The sequence below is a fragment of the Dermochelys coriacea genome, chromosome 11 (assembly GCF_009764565.3).
Source record: "Dermochelys coriacea isolate rDerCor1 chromosome 11, rDerCor1.pri.v4, whole genome shotgun sequence".
In the NCBI taxonomy this organism is placed as follows: domain Eukaryota; kingdom Metazoa; phylum Chordata; order Testudines; family Dermochelyidae; genus Dermochelys; species Dermochelys coriacea.
In genome coordinates, this window is record NC_050078.2 from 53,070,359 (window position 1) to 53,091,427 (window position 21,069).

Sequence of the window (21,069 nt, forward strand, 5' to 3'; positions counted from 1 at the left end):
GTGGCAATGCTTAATTTGTGCTGGGGCTTGCCAGGGTTGAGCCCAGGCACCTCTAGGTTTGGCAGTTCATAGCTCTGGCACCTCAGACTTGCCATGTTCGTTATGAGAGTAGAAAAATTACTTGAGTCCTGTCACCTCATTCGTTACAAATTAAGCACTGGGAGGTGGTCTCTTCAGTGTTGTGTTGCACAGTGAGATCTAATGTTGACATACTCAATATTAACTTGCCTATAGATTTGTTATGAACATTACATGTTTTTCCCTGTTTCCATATTGCACGGAGTGGCTGATATGACTGTGCCTCTGATTTTCATGGGGTGTTCAAATGGGATGTTTTCAGCATAGAGTGGTTGACAGCCATGCAATGGAGGAGGGGGGAGAGCATGCTGCATAGCTGTTTTCCCTCTCTGCACAGCTTTGTGGTCTCATTTCCACACCAGTAACATGTTTTCTCTCTTTTCTGCCATATAGCAGAGGGGAACAGATGGCATTCAATAAGAGGTAACATTTGGCACTAATTTCTGAGATGTCCACAAGAACTGAATCAATAATTCTTAAATCTCCATTTAAAAATATGCTGTTTTGCAGTGAGAATTTCAGACTAAGGATAATCATTAAGAAGTATGAGTCATAGAAGAGTAGTATTATCCCTTCCTCCAACCCCAATGCCCTGTTCTGACACCAGCACTGCCAATCTACCAAGCAATATCAGATGTCCAGGGCCTTGCAAGTTGGCATCCTAGTGGTGGTGCTGGGGGGAAATCAGTGACATGGAGTCTGACTATATGCTAAGTGTAACTTGTTTCATTTATGCACATACACCTCTGGGAGCAGAAGTGGTCAAATAGTATGTAGGGAAATCCTTATTTCAGGAACCTTAGCCCAACACCAAATGACAGGCTTAGAGAGAGCAATTCTGCCTCAAGAACTGATTCTAATCAGAGACCCAGGCAGAGAACAAACTCTGATTTCTCGCACAGTTGTCTCTCCAACCACCACTGCCTCTAAACACAGCTTTCTTTTAATTCTTCATTGTTATTCCTGCTGGGGCCAGAGTACCTGGCTGAGATGTGAGCAATTGTATCTATGTGTGATAATGACTCAGATGTAAGGTCAGATTCTGATCTCTGTTATGCTGGTGTAAAACAGAGTCACAGAGATTTGAGTCTGGTCCTTGGTTTTAAGAAGTGACTCAGTGAGATCTCAAACACCAGTTACCATCTTTAACTTTCCAGATTCCTTCTTATATTCCTGTTGTTATGGCAGTTGTCACCAAGTGGTGCTGTTGCATATTCCTGGTGTTCCAAGTGCTTTTTTCTTTGTGTGTTGGGAAACGTTCAGTCTTGTGAAGACATGCTGTGTTGTTAGTTCACAATGTATTGTGCATGCATGAACCAAGGTTTCCTTTATTTCCTAGCTTTGTAACTATTTTTAAACATATGGGATGAAAGCTTTGAACTTCAGATCTCTCTTTACAACATGAATAGCCATCAACACTGTATTTGGGAAATTTTGTTAAAGGTAATCCTGTGAAGGGTCTCTGGCAAATGATACTACTGGGCACAAAGCAGAATTCCCACAAGTCTCTTCTCGCCATGGCTCAACTGTTCTTTTTTAAAAAGATTTTAATGGTCTGGGTGGTGTAGCAGCAAGCCAGAGTCTGTCCCACTACTCCAGCAGTGGAAAGCTGTGGAACAAACACAGGGTTGTGAGTCAGAAGAACAGGCTGACTTCAGTCACTTAGGTCAACAATTTTTTAAAAGTTCTCTAATTTTAGGTGTCTAGAACTCTGGGTGTCTATTTTGAAACTAGGGTGACTAGACAGCAAATGTGAAAAATCAGGACAGGGGATGGGGGGTAATAGGAGCCTATATAAGAAAAAGACCCAAAAGTCTGGACTGTCCCTATAAAACCGGCACATGTGGTCACCCTATTTGAAACAACGTGGGCCTGCTTTTCAGAATAGCTGAGCATCCACAACTACAACTGAAGTCAGTGGGGAGCAGCTGCTTCTCAGAACCTCTGGAAATCAGGCTCTAGGTGACTTGAGATAAATTCTCAAAAGCATGGACGTTTTGTACCTTAAGCTTTCTCCACCTGTAAAATATGTAATAATATCCACCTTTTGTAAAGAGCCTTGAGATCTAAGAATGAAAAGTGCCATATATGTGAAAGTATTATTATGTAGGGAGAGAAAAGTGTCTCACAACCTCAGAACATGTAATTCTCAAAAGGAGAGCAGGCAAACTAGTAAATCTCACAGAAGTCCTGCAAGAATCAAATCAACGAATGTACTACAGCCTCAGCGTATAAACAAGCAGACAAACCACTGAGGACTCCAGTAATGAGAACAGAAAAGTCTCCCACATCCCCACACAAGGAACAAACACATCTCTCCAGATTCTGATGAGAAGTGAACAAGGGATTTTCCCCCATCTCCAGCAGGAAAAAAATCCAGTTGCACCTGGAAGAGAAAAGAGGTCTTTTACCGAGCCAACAAGTTATCACAGAAACTCTCTGCGTTGTTAAGCAGTTCAGTTCAGCTGAACGTCTAGTCCATGTCTTTCCTGTGTATGCTGTGCTAAATTGTTTGATTTGAAAAGCTAGATAACGTACTCACAGGTAGCATAATCACAGTTATTTTCTAAATTCCAGAGTTTTGGAAGTTCTCAGGGCACTGGAAAACTTCTGATCTCCTCTTAGCCGTACATAGGTACTCATACGTGGCTGAGATTGAGGCCAGTGAATGAGTTATAAATTGTCTGAATACAGAAAAGGTGCATTCAGTAGTACAAGAGCCATGTTTTTCTTTCTTCTTGAGGAGCAGTAAAACACACACAAACATGAATTGTGTGATGCATTGACAGCACCCTTCCACTTGCCACCTCCTTCTCCCTTCTTTTTCACAGTAGACCTTTGTCCTTGTTTTGTACAGAATATGTAGATTATCTTCCACATCAGTTCCAGAGTAAACTATATTTTGCTCCAGCAGAAATATGTTTGCCGTTTACTATTCCTATCTGCTTTTGGATTGGAGAATCAACTCCGATAACAAAAGCTAATTGGAGAGTTTATTTCCCTTTGCTTCAAATAAGTCAACTCTGCAAGTTTCTACCAATGAATTACACAGAGATACAGACTGTGTACAACTTCTTCCCTTTGTTGTCTTGTAATAAAGTATCATCTTATTGATAGTCAGACAAGGATAATTTTATTGCACTGTGTAATGCAGTTTTAAGCAAAACATTTTAAATATTTACAAAGTTCTTTAGTGCTAAAGGGTATCTTTCTCTGGTGCTTATGTTCTTATTATCTGTACTTCATGTTTTATCTCTCACATACTGTACACCAACTTTTCAGTAAAGCTAATTATCAAAAGAAGGGTTGGGTGGTCAAGCTGGAGTTCCTGGAAAGTCCTAGAATTCTGCTGCCCTTGCAATGAGAAAACAATTGTATTAAGAAGGCACAAGAGATTGGTTGATATCATAAAGGATTGTTGCTTTACAGGGACACTTGATATAGCACAACAGGATGTCTGCATTTATATGGTATGAGCTCCAAATCCCACATTGCAAAGACACTACAGAAGTTACTGCATTTTAATTTTATTAATGTTGGAATGTCAGTACAGAAAACTCTAGGGACCTTTGTAAGAAAAGCAAATGCAAGCAGCTCAAGGCTAAACTGGATGACTAAACTGGTGTCCCAGAGAAATCAGACAGGATAGGGCTTATTGCTGAAACCTAATAAAAATGTGCTAGTCGAGACTTCTTTTGCACCTCTCTTCAAATAAAAACGTTCCACATCACTTTCTGTTTTCCTGCATTAGTCTGATCCCGTTCCCAATTAAGTCAATGGCAAAACTTCCATTGACTCTAGTGGTGCTGGATTTGGGCCTTTTAGATCACAAACATGTTTTGCATTGTCATTGAGAACATTTTTTTAAAAAAAAAAAACAGGATGATAGAGAACTTGGAAGGAACAAGACAAATAGGTAACTTTTGTAGCAGTAAATGTATATTTTGTGTCCGCTTTTCAATTTTTGGGCACATAGAAGTGCTGTTCTTAGTTCCCATGTGAATTTTGACTCCGTAGCTTTGACTCCACATTTCACATCTTCAGTTTTTAAAATGAACTCCCATGTCTGTCCAGTGTATTGTCTCCTGACTTGACTATTGTAGGCTCTTCTGCCCTGATCTTCCTCCCTCTCTCCCCTCAAGTCCATTCTGAACACTTCTGTAAAGATTATTTTACTCCCTGTCATTCTTAGTCTTACGCAATTTGAAGTTCCTCCATTGGCATCCCTTTCTCTACTGGGTCAAAATAGGAGCTTGTGATTCTTGCCTTGGAAGCCCACCACAACTTGTATCTTATCATTTTGCCTCCTACCCTCCATCAACAATACCAGCCTCCACCACTCTTTCTGTCTGCTTCTCCAACAGTATTTTCAATCTTTGTTTCATGCCTTAAGGTGACTGGGGAAGAATGTTCTCGAACTACTCTTGTCTCTTCAAGACCTACTTTTACTGTGATGCCTTTAGAGGAAATTAGCAACAGGTAATGATTAGGTATGGGGCCATTATAGAATGCTGACATTTATCTTATTTATTTGCCCTCTGTAAACACACATTCTTGTTACTATTCTCCTTTTCTCCTTCCTCATGCCCTCTGTTTTTTGTCTGTTACACGCACTTGTTGCATCTTCTCTAAATGAGATTGCAGAGAGTTTGGGGCATCTTTTATATGATGGGAGTTTCTAGGTGTCACTGTAATATAAATTATCATAATAAGGTATGGTTGAAGGAGGGAGGGAGTGAAGAGAAATTCTCTAGTCTTAAGATATTCAGTTTATGGCTTTCAAGCCACATGTAGCTCTTCAGGGACTTTTATGCAGTACTTGTGGATTCTACCTATCTTACTGACCTTCTAATCTATCTGGACTCAAGCAAAACCACCATCGCATCAAGTACAGGAACAGTCCTAATATTGCCTGATGTACCTGGTATGTAAATAATGGGGACTTTGAGCACAATTGATCATGCAGTGTGGGATCTGCTGGGTTCCATTTTCCAGCCACCCATCTCACCCGTAATATGTGAGAGTAGAATTTGCACTTGAGTAGAGTTGGGGAGAGAAAGTAGAGGAGAAGAGGGTTGAATGATGTTGTTAATCATGTAGTTTAGTGGTTCTCAAACTTCTTTTTTCGTGGACCACTTGAAAATTGCTGAGGGTCTCGGTGGACCACTTAATGATCTTTCCAAATGTTGCTTGTACCATGAGCTAACTGTTGTAAAGCACTTTGGGTAAAAGCGCTGTATAAAAAAACCCTTAATAATTAATGGGTTTTTTGGTATACAAATAAAAGCACACAACTCATATTTTAATATCAGTAGTCTTACCTTTCTGATGTGATGGATGTGCCCTCCCCTGCTGCAGTAGCCCCCGAGCTGGGGCTGGGAAGGAGGGGGAATTTTTCCCTCTCTCCCAAGCTGGGGCTGAAGGGGGGGTGCCTCTCCCTCTCTCCCCCGCTGCAGCAGCTGCAGAGCTGAGGCTGGGAAGGAGGGCCGTCTCTCCCCAGCAGCCGCAGAGGTGGAGCAGGGGAAAGTTGCCTCTTTCTGGCCACCACAGCCCTGCACGTCCCAAATTCCCCCCACCCCCTCTTTTCACACCACTGCCCCCTTCCACCTACCCCCTATTCCCCCCAAGGCCACCACCTCACCTTACATGTGCGTCTTCTCCAGGGTCCAGGCACTTAATTAGTGGAGCCATGCCTGCTCTGGAAGTTCCGCAATGTGTTGTGCCAGTACTTAAAAAGAGTAAATGGGACAACCCAGGTAATTACAGACCTGTCACTCTGACATTGATCCCAGGCAAGATAATGAAGCAGCTGATAAGAGACTTAGGAAATAAAGAATTAAAATAGGGTAATGTAATTAATGCCAATCAGCCAGGGTTTATGGAAAAACAGATCCTGCCAAAGTAACAATATTGGGTTTTGATGAGCTAATAATGTTTGATGTAATATACTTAGATTTCGGTAAGGTGTTTGAACTGATATTGCAAAATTGTTTATAAAACTAGAACTATACAAAATTAACATGGCACACATTAAATAGATTGAAAACTGGCTAACTGACAGGTCTCAAAATGTACTTGTAAATAGGGAATCATCAATGAGCAGGTGTGTTTCTAGTGGCATCCAGCAGGGTTTGGTTCTTGGCCCTACATTATTTAACATTTTTATCAATGACCTGCAGGAAAACCTAAAATCATTATGATAAAAGTTTGCAGATGACCCAAAGATTGGGGGAATTATAAATACTGAAGGGGATAGGTTATTGATAGTGATCTGGATCACCTGGTAAGCTGGGCGTGAGCAAACAGTTTGTTACAAAAATTTGATAATGGGCTCTTAAATCTAGCAGAGAAAGGTATAACAAGATCTGGCTAGAAGCTGAAACTAGACAAAATCAGACTGGAAATAAAATGTAAATTTTAACAGAGAGGTTAGTTCACCTTGAATCAATTCACCAAGGATTATGATGGACTCTCTATCATTGGCAATTTTTAAATCAAGATTGGATATTTTTCTAAAAAATATGCTCTAGTTTAAACAGGAATCAATTCAGGGAATTCTGTGGCCTGTATTATGCAGAAGGCCAAACTAGATGATCACAGTGGTGCCTTTGGGCCTTATAATCTATGAGCTAAAGCCCACTGAAGTCAAACTTTAGATAAGAGCTGTATTGTCTTGGCCTTCATATTTACCAGAGCTGTTGAATGATTGGCTGCTGCTGAAATATGAGTACTTCAGTCTTCATTTAAGTACATTTTTAATGTAAGATAAAATTATATACCTCTTACAGGCTAATGTTTTTAATTATACTTGATTGGATTGGGTAGGCCAATAGCCCTCCTTGTCAGTTAATATACACTGTACATAAACTGTGTAAGCAGGCACCATCTCTTAGTACAATGTCCTAGGCATTACCTCAATACAAATAAAAATTATTAGCATGCGGTTAAAAAAAATAGTGGTACTTGAGTAAATTTACCTGGTAACAGAGAATAATACTTACATTAAAGTGTTATAATGGTGTTACAACCCTTTCCCCTACCCTCGAAGACACATAAAGTGGAATGTTCTGGTCTGTTGTGTAGCTCAGAAATGCAAGTTAGATTGACCATATGTTGGATGAGCCTTTAGTTTGATTTAAGACCTGATCTGTGCTACAGTCAGCTTATAAGAAAGAAAACATCATCACACCACAATCAAAACCACATCTTTTTATATTACAGCTCTAAATGGCTGACTCTTTAAGTTGGTATAAAATATACCAGGAAGCATATTGCAGGAGTGGAATTTAGTCTGGGCTTAAATAGAGTGTGCTAAATTGAGAGAGCAGCACAGTTAAATCTTAAGAATTTTCTTGTAAAATATGATAGTGCCTCCTTCAGTTTGCCTGTTAATATTTTAAATTGTTTGCTGTTTTTCAAAGACAGGGATTTTTAATACCTCTTAATTTTAGTACGTTTTAAATTCTGTATTTGGTTTAGGTATAAAAAGCCTTCCTTGTAGAATGCTATTAAACATGAGAGATAATTATCGTTATCTGATGTTGATATATAAATATCCTCATAATTAAATAATATAACAAATTTGCCTCTTTATAAACTGTGACTGTTTTTTTATCTGGATTTTATACTGTTGATTTCATAGGTATTACTCTTAATTCAGTGGCAAATATAATCAGCACTTTCTGAAGCAGGCTTTCCTTTAGAACTTTAATGAAATGCAGTGCTGCATTTTTCTTTTTGTTTATAGTTAATTAGTAAGATTTTTTTTTTCTTATTCAGGTGAACTTTACTATTAACTTGTATATTTTATTGCTGATTTTCAGAAGATGGGTTTTTGCTTCAGGAAAAAAGTCTGTGGGATTGCTTTTCATTTTAGGTATATTATAGGCAGATGCTAGGGAAAGTTGTAAAAAAGTTTGCTACAGTATTAGAAGAGGCTATGATTAGACATATGGCGAGAGTTTAGTGGGTCTGCATTTGAGCAGATGTACTGTAGATGAAATTTTAACTTCAGTTTATTGGTGTCTACTAATACCAGAGAAAGAGATATGGATGAAACTAGAAAAATCAAAACGTAAAGTAAGATTAATTCAGTAAATCCTCGTGGCTCGCCAGAAATGGAAAAAATGTGTAATCTAGATGTCAAGTAGCTTGAGCATAGCTCCAGTTGAAGGACATGATTAGCTTGCACAGCTGTGAAATCTAGCAGTCAGCTTGCTGTGGAGGGGAATGCTAATGTAGCAGTATGTCCTTCTCTTCATGCACGTATGATTCTAATTAATGTTAATAAGAACGATGTGCATGCACCTATATGGAAGAATAGCCTCTTTCAGCACCAGTGAGGGGTTATTTTCCTTTACACTCAACCAGTCCTACACTTTTCATGTTAGCTTTACAGTCTTTTATTTCCCACTTGCAGGTACAACTGTAGCTGCACTGAAGCTGTTTAAGAATCTTCCTGTAAGAAAACAGTTTTATTCAACAGTTAAAAAATGTAAGGAGGAATTAAAAAAAATCCAAGATCTTTTGATGGCATATGGCATCATAAAGCCAGAACTACGGATAATCTTTACACATAACAAGGTAAAAGTGACTTTTCTTGTGCCAACTATCTCAAATTCAAAATTAAAGAAAATAAAGGCTGTGATAATTTTGTTCAGTTCATCAAGACTTTCATTTGTGACTGCATTTTGTCATCAGATGTTTGATTTTTAGGAATTTGCTATAATTGCAGGTTGGTTCAGACCCCCCCCCCCATCATTTGATCTGAGTTTATTAGCTTACGATGGATTGAGTTTTAGATAGGCAGTGCTAATCTTTCAAAGAAAACTCTGCTTCCACAAAAACCTAATTTGGTGTATATAGGTTAGACAATGCTATGATTTATTGGACACTAATAACACGCTTGTTATTGTACAGAACAAAGAGGCAGAGCCATACCTACACCTTTCTCTAATGGTTTGATCGGTTGCTAATTGAAGTCAGTGGAGAGGTTCCCACTGAATTTACTGGGTATTGGAACAGGCCACGTAGATAGTGTTTTGTCTCCGAGGGCTGAATTATAATAGATCACTGCAGGAGAGACTCGAAATATGGCCTATCAGGCCAGGCAGGCACCTGTGTAATTGCAATGACTATAATACATTTAAGTCTGATTTACATCAATTTAAGGAAAACAAAATCAGGCCCAAATATGACTGAGCTAGTGCTCATTTTATGCCCAGACTTGACAGCACAAATTAAAAGCTACTTGGACCTTAATATTATATGAATAAGTTTTTATTAATTAAGGGAAGCCTAATAGAAGTATTAACTACAAATCTGCAGAAATGGTACTTTGGACCTGATTCTCCTCTCAGTTATACTAGTTTAACTCCACAGACTTTATTGGAACTGCTACTGATTTACACTGGCATAAGTGAGAGGAAAATTAGGCCCATAAATTTCCATGCTGCCACAGAAAGTAAAGAGTGACACCTAATGGCCAAAAAGATTCCACTAAAGCGATTCTTTTTCCATTTTTAAAAAAAATTTCTCTCTGTGGGGGTTGAATAATTTCTTATTATGCAATCTGAGAGTTAAAGCATTATTTCAATTCATTGCACCATTTATTTCAATTTTTTATTTCTATCAATTAGAATATTTTTTAAACAATCTTTCAGGTTCACACGGGTCAGTGGAAATGACAAGTGATCTTACATATTTGACAATAAAATACTGAATAAATAATAACTAAAAGTTTAGGTACTCCATAAATGCAATATAGTGTAAATCTTTCATTGTGATCAGTGATAGTTCTGCTATGGATTGCAGGTAGTATAAAATCTCAAACTTATACCCAGGTAGGGTTGCCAACTTAATATTTGCAGAAAACCGAACATCCTTGCCTGGCCCCTGACCCGCCTCTTCCCTGAGGCTAAGCCCTGTGTCCAGCCCCTTCTCTGAGGCCACGCCCCATCTCACTCCATCCCCCCTCCCTCTGTTGCTCGCTCTCCCCTATTCTCGCTCACTCGCTCATTTTCACCAGGCTGGAGCAGGGGCTGGGGTGTAGGAAGGGGTGAGGATGCCAGCTGGGGGTGCAGGCTCTCGGGTGGGGCCAGGGTTGTGGGGTTTGGGCTACAGGAGGGGGTGGGGGTGGGGCCAAGGGAGTTGGAATGTGGGAGGGGACTCCGGGCTGGGGCAGGGGGTTGGGGTGCGAGAGTAAGTACGGGCTCTGGGCTGGGGGTGTAGGCTCTGGAGTGGGGCCAGAAATGAGGGTTTCAGGATATGGGAGCGGGCTCCAGGCTGGGGCAGGGGGTTCCTAGCCAGTGGCCTCTGTGGAACTGGCACTTGGGGCGGGGCAGAGCGCAGAGTCCCCATTGCCACTCCTGCACCTAGGAGCCAGAGGGACATGCCATCCACTTCAGGGAGCCATGCGGAGGTGAGCAGGCAGCCTGCCTGCCCCGCTGCAGGTGGCCAAATGGACTTTTAACAGCCCCGGTCAGCTGTGTTGACCGGAGCCACCAGGGTCCCTTTTTGATGGGGTGTTCCAGTTAAAAACCTGGCAACCCTATACCTGGGTCCACGGACCTTAAAGGAAAATTGTATTCAGCTGTCTCTGAAAAACAACTTTGATGACATTGATTTAGAGCAATAATAACTATGCCTAGTTGAAACAATTAAACTGTCCAATTTCTTGGCACTCTAATAGTTGTGAAAAAGAATGAAAAATAAGCTGCAAATACTTACTGAACTCAAGGCTTTAGAATTATGTGCTGAATGACCTCAGGTATTCAGAGTAAGAGACATGTATAGTACATTTGTCATTTTAAAACGTACCTTGTTTGCTGTGAGTTCTTGACCCTCTATTTTTGCTGTGGATCACAATCAACTTCTTAGTGGGACCTATTCCCCACATGCTCTTTGCTTCGGATTAAAAACTACTTTGGTATGACAAACAATAAAAGTATTGCTGAAGTTCTAAAGATAGAACATTGAGTGTGATAGAACACATGGAGTATCTTTCTAGGATAGGGCCTCATAGGGGTGCTTTTATCCTCTGTGTCTATTTTAGTCCCATTCTGATTTAGTTGCTGGTTATGTGTCTTGATTCTTTTTCTGCCTTCTGTTTCTTTTCTCCTCAAATTATGCCATGTTTTTCTCCACTGTGTTTTAATGCAAAGTCTGTTATCCTCACAGATACCTTGATCAAGAATCTCTTTCTTGTACTCCTCTGTAATTCTGGATACAGAAGCAGACAGTGTCTCTGGACTTTAGTCCTCCTCCTTCCCCCTAACCCCCAACACATTAATTGTACTGTTGTCTCTTCTGTTTTTCCTCTCTGCTTCCCTCTGCTACTAAAATTGCAACCATCATAGAAAACTGCCCAACACAGAAGCTTGTCATGAGGGCACAATACATTTGTTTTCATTTAATTTTATTCTTTTTAAACAATATTGTGTCTTTATAAAATGTTCTTATTTTTCTCTCTCATTCTCAGCATCACTATATCCTCTTCATTTTAAACCTTATTTTAAAGAGATATCAAATAAACACCTTTTTAAACAAACTGCAATATTGTTTAACCAAAAGAAGACTTTTGTCCCTGGGCTGGCTCTTTGGCTGCTGTGATATCTCCAGCACAAAGTTTTCTCTTTGAGTGGGAGCTGACTATTCCTACTATATCTTGGAATCTCTCACTTTAACAAACAAAAAAAATTTTTTAAATACCAGCAGTGCTGAATGCTTCTCCTATCTTGTGACTTATGGGAGATGGGTGGTTCTTGTGAATAATTCCAAAATTGTTTGGTTTCTTTAACAATACTTGAAATGTTGTTCTGCTCTGAAAACTGAGTGTAAAAATGGAATGGTGGGTTCCATGTTGTTGCTTATTGTTTTCTATATCAGATGTGCTCAGCTGACAAGTAAAAAGATGGTCTTTTTCTTGCTGCCAGTCCTGCAAAAGCACCCTGTGTTCTAAGAGTCTAGTTCAGTTCTTTCCATTTGGTGCATCATACCAGTAATGGAGGTTCTGCAGGCCTCATTTAAACCTCTGCAACTCTTCATATTATGTTTTCAAGAGCACTTGTGCATTCACACTAACCTGCAGTGGGTATTTATAGATGTAAATGATTTGATCTTGCTAACCAGTTTTTTTGCTGATGGACAAGAAAGAACAGAATCCAACTCTCAGTCTCAGCTTGATGACTCTGTAGAGCTCATGGGATTAAAATGCAGTAATGTCAGTAGGTGCATCTATGAATTTACCCAGAAAACAGCTTTGTTGGGAAAGAAGATGCCATTTTTGCATAGTCTTTTTTTTTTTTTTTTTAGAGTAGAACTGCAGCTGGGGAAAAAAATTCCTTCAATAACATTAAAACGGGCAGAGGATAGTAGCAAAGTGAGGGACAGATAGTTCAGTTTGCTGAGAAATGCTAGGATCCTGTAGGTAAAGAATCAGGTAGAGGAATACTCAACACTGGCGTTTTCATGGTTTCCTACATCTCTACCTTACATACTATATAATTTGAATAATAATATGTCTGATTTTCCTTCAGACCCAGTCTTTTTAGAATACTGCATTGTTAATGTGGATTAAAATGATTCCCTGTCATTATGAAACAAGGAAATTTAGAGGATAAGATTGTTCAGTTGATTGGTAATCATCCAGGATAATGGAACTATTGACAAAAGTGGTAGGGACCAAGAGGCCTTCTGGTATGGTGGGCACTTGGTACTTATTTCAAATGGAAATCTCAGACCGTTTCCATGTGAGCAAATTTCTCTATCAAAATATCAACCATTCTGGCAGTTTTGGGAAAGATACCACCACTGAATTATCTTAGCCTCTCATGAAGAATGAATTATCTTCTCATCTTCAGAGGTAATTACTCCATAACAAAATACAAGCACAGTATTCGGGGCAATATAGAACAATAAACTAGTATTGCTCCTACTTACATGCTGTATTTGCTTTGAGGATAAAGATAGGACATTGTTTTTTAGGGCTGTTCATCTTCACAAGCACTTGATTAATATAAAAATACATAAAAATAAAGAAAAATCAAGCAACCCAGAGATTTTCTAACACAAGAGGTCACTCATTAGCTATAGCTGAGCTGGGAAAACCATAAGCCAACTAAGGTTTGGCACAAACCAATGGGTATCTCTGATTGTTTTAAAACTATTAATGTGTTTAAATGGTCTGGGTATGGATTCATTTTCGTTGCTCAGTTTTTACTACTTTTAAGATCTGTTTGAAGATATAAACTGCAATAGTTTGATAAATAGATTTAACAGCTTTCTAGTTTTTATAAGTACTTCAACATTCTTTACTTAAATTCTAACTTGTAATTTCTTTCATCAATTCTACATACTTGCCATTTAACAGCAATCGCACTGTTAAATAGTACCTTATTTGGCTTCTTTCTTCAGAAGCTGAAGAACACCATTATCACAAAGCCATAGTAATCCAGACCAACAGATCTGTCTATCTCATTCTGATCCTACAGTCCTACTGTGTGCTAGAAATGTGCTCTATCGTAGTATTTTCCAAGTATTTTGTGGTAAGCTTGGGATAACAACATTTCTCAAGGAGTACACGGATTTATGACTAAGACCACCTGTTAAATAAATAAGTGGTTATATATAATCATTCAAAGGAGTTGCTAGAATCCTGCATTGTGGGGCTGTGCCAATAGCTTGCGCAGCTGTGGAAGAAAACAGACGTCAGGAATGAGCTCAGGTTCCAAAGCAGAAAGAGCCATAGTCTTTTGGGGGATCCTTTATGGTGGTTTGCATGTTCATTTGCATGTGTGGATGGATGGCTTGAGATACCTGTGACTGTCTGTTGGGCACAAAGAGCAGCCAAATCAGCTCTGAGGATTTGGCTCTTTCAGAGGTTTATTTCTGTTTCTTTATTAAAAGAAAAGACTGAACAGAAAGCAATGGTTGAGAATTTGAAGGAATGGGGGAGAAAGAGAAGTAGAGAAGGTTGACAGTTGGGAATGCAGTCAGGATAGTTTAATATACTGCATAACAGGGAGCTTGACAATGAGGGTTAGTCTACATGGTGCATTAGTCTGCATCAAAGGTTTCCCATCCTTTCCCAAGGGTAGATGTGTGGATCCTTCAAACACTACCATGTTAATCATGCACTAAGGAACTTTTAGTGTGTGCCAGCAGGGTCCACATAGGCCAGTCAGTGCACGCCACATTGATGTTCTGTAGAATTTACATCCCTGTGGTGTGTGGATTAACACACTGTATAGACAAATCCTAAGTGGCAAAAACTGTGCAGATGAAGGGGAGCCTTTGGCCAAAGGCTAGGACTGACTAAGGAATGAAAGGAGAGTGAAAAAACTCAACTTTTACCTGGGAAAGAATGTACTGTACCTGTGAAAAGAGCTCATTCTTAAGTTTTTCACATGTGCAAGTCTGAGGTTAGGCATTTAAATCCATTGAGCCCCGTGAAGTTAATAAAATCTACCAAGTGCTCAGCATCTCTGAAAATCAGGATTCTTATTCAGTTGACTATCTAAAGATTTTATATCTTTTGGTCCTTAGGTTTAAAACATTTGGCCACGAGCTTCAAAACATACTGTATTCTGCTCCATTTCTATCACTTGATTTACTAAACAGTGGGTGTCATGCTCCTTCTGATAGAAGTTTCTAGAAATTTGTCTTGCTTTTATGCAGTCCACTAATTTGTTATATGAAAAAAGAGAATTTAAAATTCTGTAAGAAAGAACCAACAACAGCTGTTCATACTTTTTGGATTAATTTCTAGAAAAATACACTTTGTTTTCTCACTCTCACTGAGTATATTTATCAATGAATTTCTGAAATGCTTGGTTGCTTTTGTGTCTGCTAAAAATGTTTTGTTTGCATTTGCCGTAAATATTGAATCACTTTGCAAATCAACCCTTGAAGTACGATTGCTGTTTTGACAACTTGGAACAACTAGTGCTCCTTCTTTTTATGAAGGTTTATCCTGCCAAGACATTCTTTGAATACTGAAAATGTTGATCCTCTTGCCAGTATGGGTACGTTAGAAAGAGGTATTTTTTCTTCTTTCATCACCGTGTTCCTTGAGAGCATATTGAATAATGAGACAGCCAAATAGAAATAATTTACAAGAGTATTCTGAGAGTTTATTTAAAGTTGACATTACCTGATGGAGAACCAGGCACATTCCAGAGTTAGCTACCCTTGTTTAAACGGTGTCAGACTTTTCAGTTCAACTTGCCATATTGCAGCCACCTGTAAACTCCTGGTATATTTTGCACTATAAAGATGGTTGTCCCCTGGAATTAGAACTTTCTCATTGCCACAGCAGCTACAACAGCTCAAAGTCCTTTGCTGTTTAAAATCTGTAGCCACTAGCTAAATCACTAGTAAATGTGGTGAGCATTTGCATGCACTTTGATAAACTGTTTGTGAAATTCCTTAACATATGGAAAGAAAGACCATACATAACATTTCCATGTGGGTCACAATGAATAGTTCCATTTCAGCCATCTAAATCAGTCCACAGAAGGTAGAGATGTATTTTAGTTTGCAAAAGTTACTGCAGAAGTACTAACAATTTCAGATACAGCATCTTGGAGTGAGTATGATCTATCATTTCTCATAGGTCCTGCAATGAACCACTGCCCTCCAAAGAGGGGTTGAAGTCAGCAACCAGCATGGCAGTTGCTGCTGCCTCCATGGGACTAGAAAATAATTCAGGGATAAAGGGATTCCAAACAGATGGTTTTAGACCCCAGCAGATCTTGATAGATCAATGGGTTTCAGGATTAAACTTCTTTTAACGGAATAATCAGATGGAAACTCCACAAGTAATACCAGCGTGATAGGTATTTCTAAGATACTTAAGATAGGTGGGTTGAGATTCCCAATATGATCCTTAAAGATCACAAAGCTGCATTGGCATAGTTAGCTGTACGCCATTTCAGACATCAACAACTCTGCTTCACTCCCTCCTGGGCCCCCCAACTAGCATCAGGGGCATGTCAGGGAAGGGAAAAAGTGTGGTTTGAATGCACTTCACTGTGGTTCTCTGCTGATGTAAAATCCTATTTACTGCCATTGTACATTAGAGAAGACTTATGGTTGCTTTAATTTGAATCAGGGCTGAACTATCACTTTGTAACCCCTAATGTTGGGGAAGCTCGAAACTGGGATATTACCATCTGTGTCATTCTAGACCTGTCCACTTCCAAGTCCTACATCAAGCACAGATTGGTCATACCCGAGATTGGGGCAACAGACTTTCCCATTCCCTGTGTGAGAAGAACCAATATGAGGGACAGTTGAGCTCCATATCTTTAATATGCAGTATTCAAAAGCTTTTCCCCCAAAAGTTTCAAGCCTAGCCTATTTTGGAATGTGTCTTTTTTGGAACATGTGTGGTGATACATCTTTGTTTGGCTGTGGGCTCTATGATACTTTGACACAAATATTGTTGACTAAAAGTTGTCTTAATTTTTTACTGTCCATCCTGATAGTCACCTTCTTTCATTTTTTCTGCACGTAGGAGGTTAGTGCAGTACTGTACATGATGGTAAGTATATGGACAAAAATGTGAGTTGATAAGTAAATTTAAATGAATTGAGTGGCACAGTTACATTTTTGCAAAGCAAATATGTCCACTATTTCTGTCATTCTTATTTCTTTGCTCTTTTCTATATAAGTTATTTAAGGCTGATCGTATTTCTCCATTATTACCAAGTGTGTACTCCTGTTTGAAACAAAACCTTAACTAAAGCTTGATTTCTTAGTCTGAGTCAGAGAGCTAGGATGATACAAACGTTTCAGCCATCTTAAATTGTTTCAAGCTTTATTTTAATTGTTTCAAACTTTGTATTTTTGTAGGGTAAAAAATAAATATCACATAACCCAATCAATAGGAAACATATATCTTGGCATATCTTAAAGCTGAGTAGCTGGATATTCCTGTATATGAGTCTTGCTTAAGTTACTCAGAATCTTGTTTCAGACTGGTAGCCGTGTTAGTCTGTATCAGCAGAAAAAACCAGGAGTACTTGTGGCACTTTAGAGACTAACAAATTTATTTTGGCATAAGCTTTCTTGGGCTAAAACCCAGTTACTTGTTCAACTCTTGGCAGGGAGCTAGATAAAATAATCCTACATAAGAATACTTTCCCTTATATGTTAAATGAGTTAGATTGTGTGAAGTTAACTTGGTTAGCACATCCAGCGTCTTTGACCTCCAAAAAGATGAGCAATGTGGTAACTGAGAACTGTAAAACACAATTTGAACCTTTTGATAAAATGGAATTCAAATTGATATTGAAGCAAAATGCATTGCTCGGGTCAAATTCTCTAAGATTTACCTCCCAAACACACTATATAAATCTAGTGTTGTTTTCTGCTGAAGGAAAAAAACTTGTTTAGAGAAGGCAAAAATGATAGTGGAACCCGGAAAGTAATTTTATCTTCGTACAAACTGAACCAGCTCAATATGTTTGTCATACATTCTAGTGGGGTGAAATACATCCCGTGGCAGATGGCCAGCCCATGGACCACTTGAAACTCCCACGTCAGTGCACAAAATAGGGCTTACATGTTGCATAGGTCTTGTGCTGGCCCCTTTGCCCAGGGATAAATATCATTTATGGTATGGGAAAATTCACAAATTAAGGATCTGTTGGCTTTTTTCCCCTCCAAAGGTTAAAATTTGCACTTGTCTCGGGGATGTGCACCCTACTACAATTAGTATTTCCACATTCAGCTGTAAAAAGATCTGTCATAGGTCTAATCCAGTATGGCAGTTCCTATCTCGTCCAGTGTCTTGTTTCTGACCATGGTCAGTACCAGATACTTCAGGGGATGGTGCAAGAAACCTCACAGGAGGCAGATGTGGAATAATCTGCCCCTCATGAAAGTGTAGTCCTAAACTGTAGTAGTTAGAGATTGTCTTAAACCTGGAAGCGTTTTTGTTTCCTTTCCAAAACATTTATTAAAACATATTAACTATTATAATTCTGGGTATTCTTTTTATCCATATCAGTGTCCAGTTCCTTTTTGAATCTTGGTGAGTTCTTGGCCTCAGTGACATCATGTGGCAATGAGTTTCACAGTCAAATTATGTTCTGTGTGGAAAAAGTATTTCTTTTTATCAGTTTTGAATTTGCTATTTTCAGTTTCATGGAATGTCCCTTATTTCTTGTATCATAAAATTTCATGACTAAAAGTTATGCATGTACCTTCTCTATGCCATTCATTATTTTGTATATTTTCATCATGTCCCTTCTTGTCTCCTTTCTAAAGTGAACAATCCCAACTTTTCAAGTCTCTCCTAATATAAGAATTTGTCAGTGCTTCTTATTATTTTGTTGCTTGTCTAATTCTGCAATATCTCTTTTGAGATGGGGATGAACCATTATTTATATAATGATACAGTAGAGCCCCATTTATCCGGTCTAATTACCAGGGCCAGATCAATAATCAAAACTCCAGATAAACCAGATAATGGGACAATGTGATGCTGTAGCATCATCTAACGGACACAAGAGAGATCACCCACTTCTGGCCCTGGAGTTCTGGTTGTTTGGTAAATGTGGAGAACTGGTTAAGGGAGGGTCGGATAAATGGGGTTCTATTGTATTATACATTCGGTATTATTCTCATATCATTCCTTATGCATCCTCTAATTTTGTTTGCTTTTTGATTGCAACTGCACACTGAGCAGAGATCTTCATTGAGCAATCCGCAGTAATGCTCAGGTCCTTTTCCTCAATTGATAAGATTAATTTAGATGCCAGTTTGTGATGGTGATATAAAATTGGAGCATAAGAGTGGTAAATTAAGCCTCTAAACTAGAAGCTCTAAAGAATACAGGGGAATTGTGGTTGAGAATTGGCTCATAACTTAGTAGGTTTGGGTGCTTTGGATATTTAAAATGTAATATTTTCTCAGAAGGGAAAATTAGAATTGTTATCAATAGAGTTCTGTTATAAATCTAGAGCAGGGGTTCTCAACCTTCATTGCACCGCAACCCTCCTTCTGACAACAAAAATTATTACACGACACCAGGAGCAGGGACTGAAGCCTGAGCCCACCTAGGCCCTGTTGCCTGGGGCGGGAAGGGGGGACAAAGCCAAAGCCCAAGGGCTTCAGCCCCAGGGAGGGGGCCTGTAACCTGAGCGCTGTTGTCCAGGCCTGAAGCTCTCGGGCTTCGGCTTTGGCCCCTGGCAGTGGGGCTCGGGCTTCGGTTTCCGCCCCAGGCCTCAGCAAGTCTAAGCCAGACCTGGCGACCCCATTAATACTGGGTCGTGACCCACTTTGGGGTCCCGACCCACAGTTTGAGAACTGCTGATCTAGTGTAATGCTGTAGTGAATCAGGTCAGGCACTTTGAATTCCTATTTGTGTAGTTACAGCTGACTATCTATGGTTTTAGTCTTCAAAATTTTCCAGTTTACTACTTCATTATTAACTGTTTTTGTTTAACAGTGTCGTTTTAATACTGTGCAGGACTCAGGAGCCCAAAAACAGCTTACATCACAGGGTGGGGGCTGCTCCTCCAGTGCCTTGCACTTTGTAGAATTAAAGTGTATTTTATATGACTATTGATTTGATTCAAAGACCATTGAAATCAAAGGAGACTTTCCATTGATTTCAGTGGGCTTTGGATTAGACCCAAATGAGGTGCAACAAATGGAGAATCAGGCCCTTTGGTTTGGAATTTTTCCTCTAAGGAGCAAGTCTTCTGCAGTTGTGTTTGAAGGTTTGTAATCTTCATACATACAATCCTCAAAGAAGCACATTAAAATTATAACAATCTTAAATCTTAAAGTATATGAGTGTGCGGGAATCTAAAATGGTGGCTATCCCATGGTGGGTACAGTCAGGACACTGCAAACTTTTTGTCGTGAGTCTCCAACCTATTTATTTTTTAATTGAAAAGCACTTTGGGTTTTGTGAAAGGTGCTGGATTGGCAACATTGCAAACTGCATACCCACAGAAGCGACATAGCCTATATGCTGGTGATGTAGGCTTCCCAACTGCCCTGCCAATGTGCCTCAGCCCTAACCTGGAGAGTAATTTAGTCTTTATGTCCAGTCACTCTACAGCCTCTTTGCCAAGGAAGCCAAACAGGGTGCTAATTATGGTGTGGTTTTTTTGTGATGCGAGCACCTGTCTACTAGGAACTGTACAGAGACCATCAACTCATTTTACATCAGCCGCCAAACAGCTGTCAGATGGTAACAACCTTTGGTCACTACCAACCTGGACTGAATTCCGAACTGGTGACCTAGAGGTGAAATGCTCTGTATCCTATTACTAATTCCTTGAGCCATCAAGTTTCCCATTCATCATACTTTTCAAGTGACAGCACAGCATATATGAGAAATCTCATAACAATGACTGGTTCAAGTGTACAGTATGTATTGCAATACCTAATACATGTCTTCAGCTCTTGCGGGCATTCAGACTGTTTTACTTTGTATACACAGGGGAGGGTTAGGAGAGGAAGCCATGAGGAAATTATTTATAATAATTTCTTGGAGGTGTGCCTTTTCATAATCCTGCCAGTGTGTTTTGTTACAGTGCTATATCCTGTGTTGCTTTTGTTGACTAATAATAAATACTAAAAAGGCTTTTAAATGCTTTTAAAAATGGGATTCAGTTCTCAGTCTCCCACTGCAATTTGTGTAATCTCACTGATTCAAACTATCTACTTCTCCTGCCAAAAAATAAAAATAAAAAAAAAAAACTCTTGTGTTGACAAAGCCCCAGAGGAGTTTTTATTTGATCAACCCTGCTGCAGAAACAACATGGACCTATGAACTTTCCCCTACAGTTTAAGAATTCATATACATTACTGTTTCAGTGCTAAAACATTATCACCACCACCACCCCTGGTGAGATGTGACAACTGGACACTGCAAGTTTTACTTGTAGAATCGCCTCCTTATTCTGTCATGCATGGGAGCAGAGTTTCTCTATCCCTTCCCTATGGAATTGGCAGAGTGGGTTGATCAGC

The 21,069-nt window shown here is 39.3% G+C and overlaps 1 protein-coding gene across 8 annotated transcripts in view; it reads left to right on the forward strand.

Annotated features, from left to right (window-relative positions):
- The window catches only part of PMS1 (PMS1 homolog 1, mismatch repair system component), a 99,759-nt gene that overhangs the window by 29,357 nt on the left and 49,333 nt on the right, over positions 1 to 21,069 (forward strand). For 6 of the 8 annotated variants that reach the window (XR_006278056.1, XM_038421690.1, XM_038421691.2 and 3 more), the window contains one exon: positions 8,498 to 8,661. The exons of 1 other annotated variant lie outside the window; for it this stretch is intronic. Coding sequence is in view for 5 of the 7 variants with exons in the window: in XM_038421690.1 (XP_038277618.1) it covers positions 8,498 to 8,661 (164 nt within the window). In the remaining 2 variants the exon portion in view is untranslated. Of the gene's footprint in view, positions 1 to 8,497; positions 8,662 to 19,703; positions 19,809 to 21,069 lie in introns of all 8 variants that reach the window. One more of the 8 variants, XR_006278057.1, reaches the window with a different exon arrangement.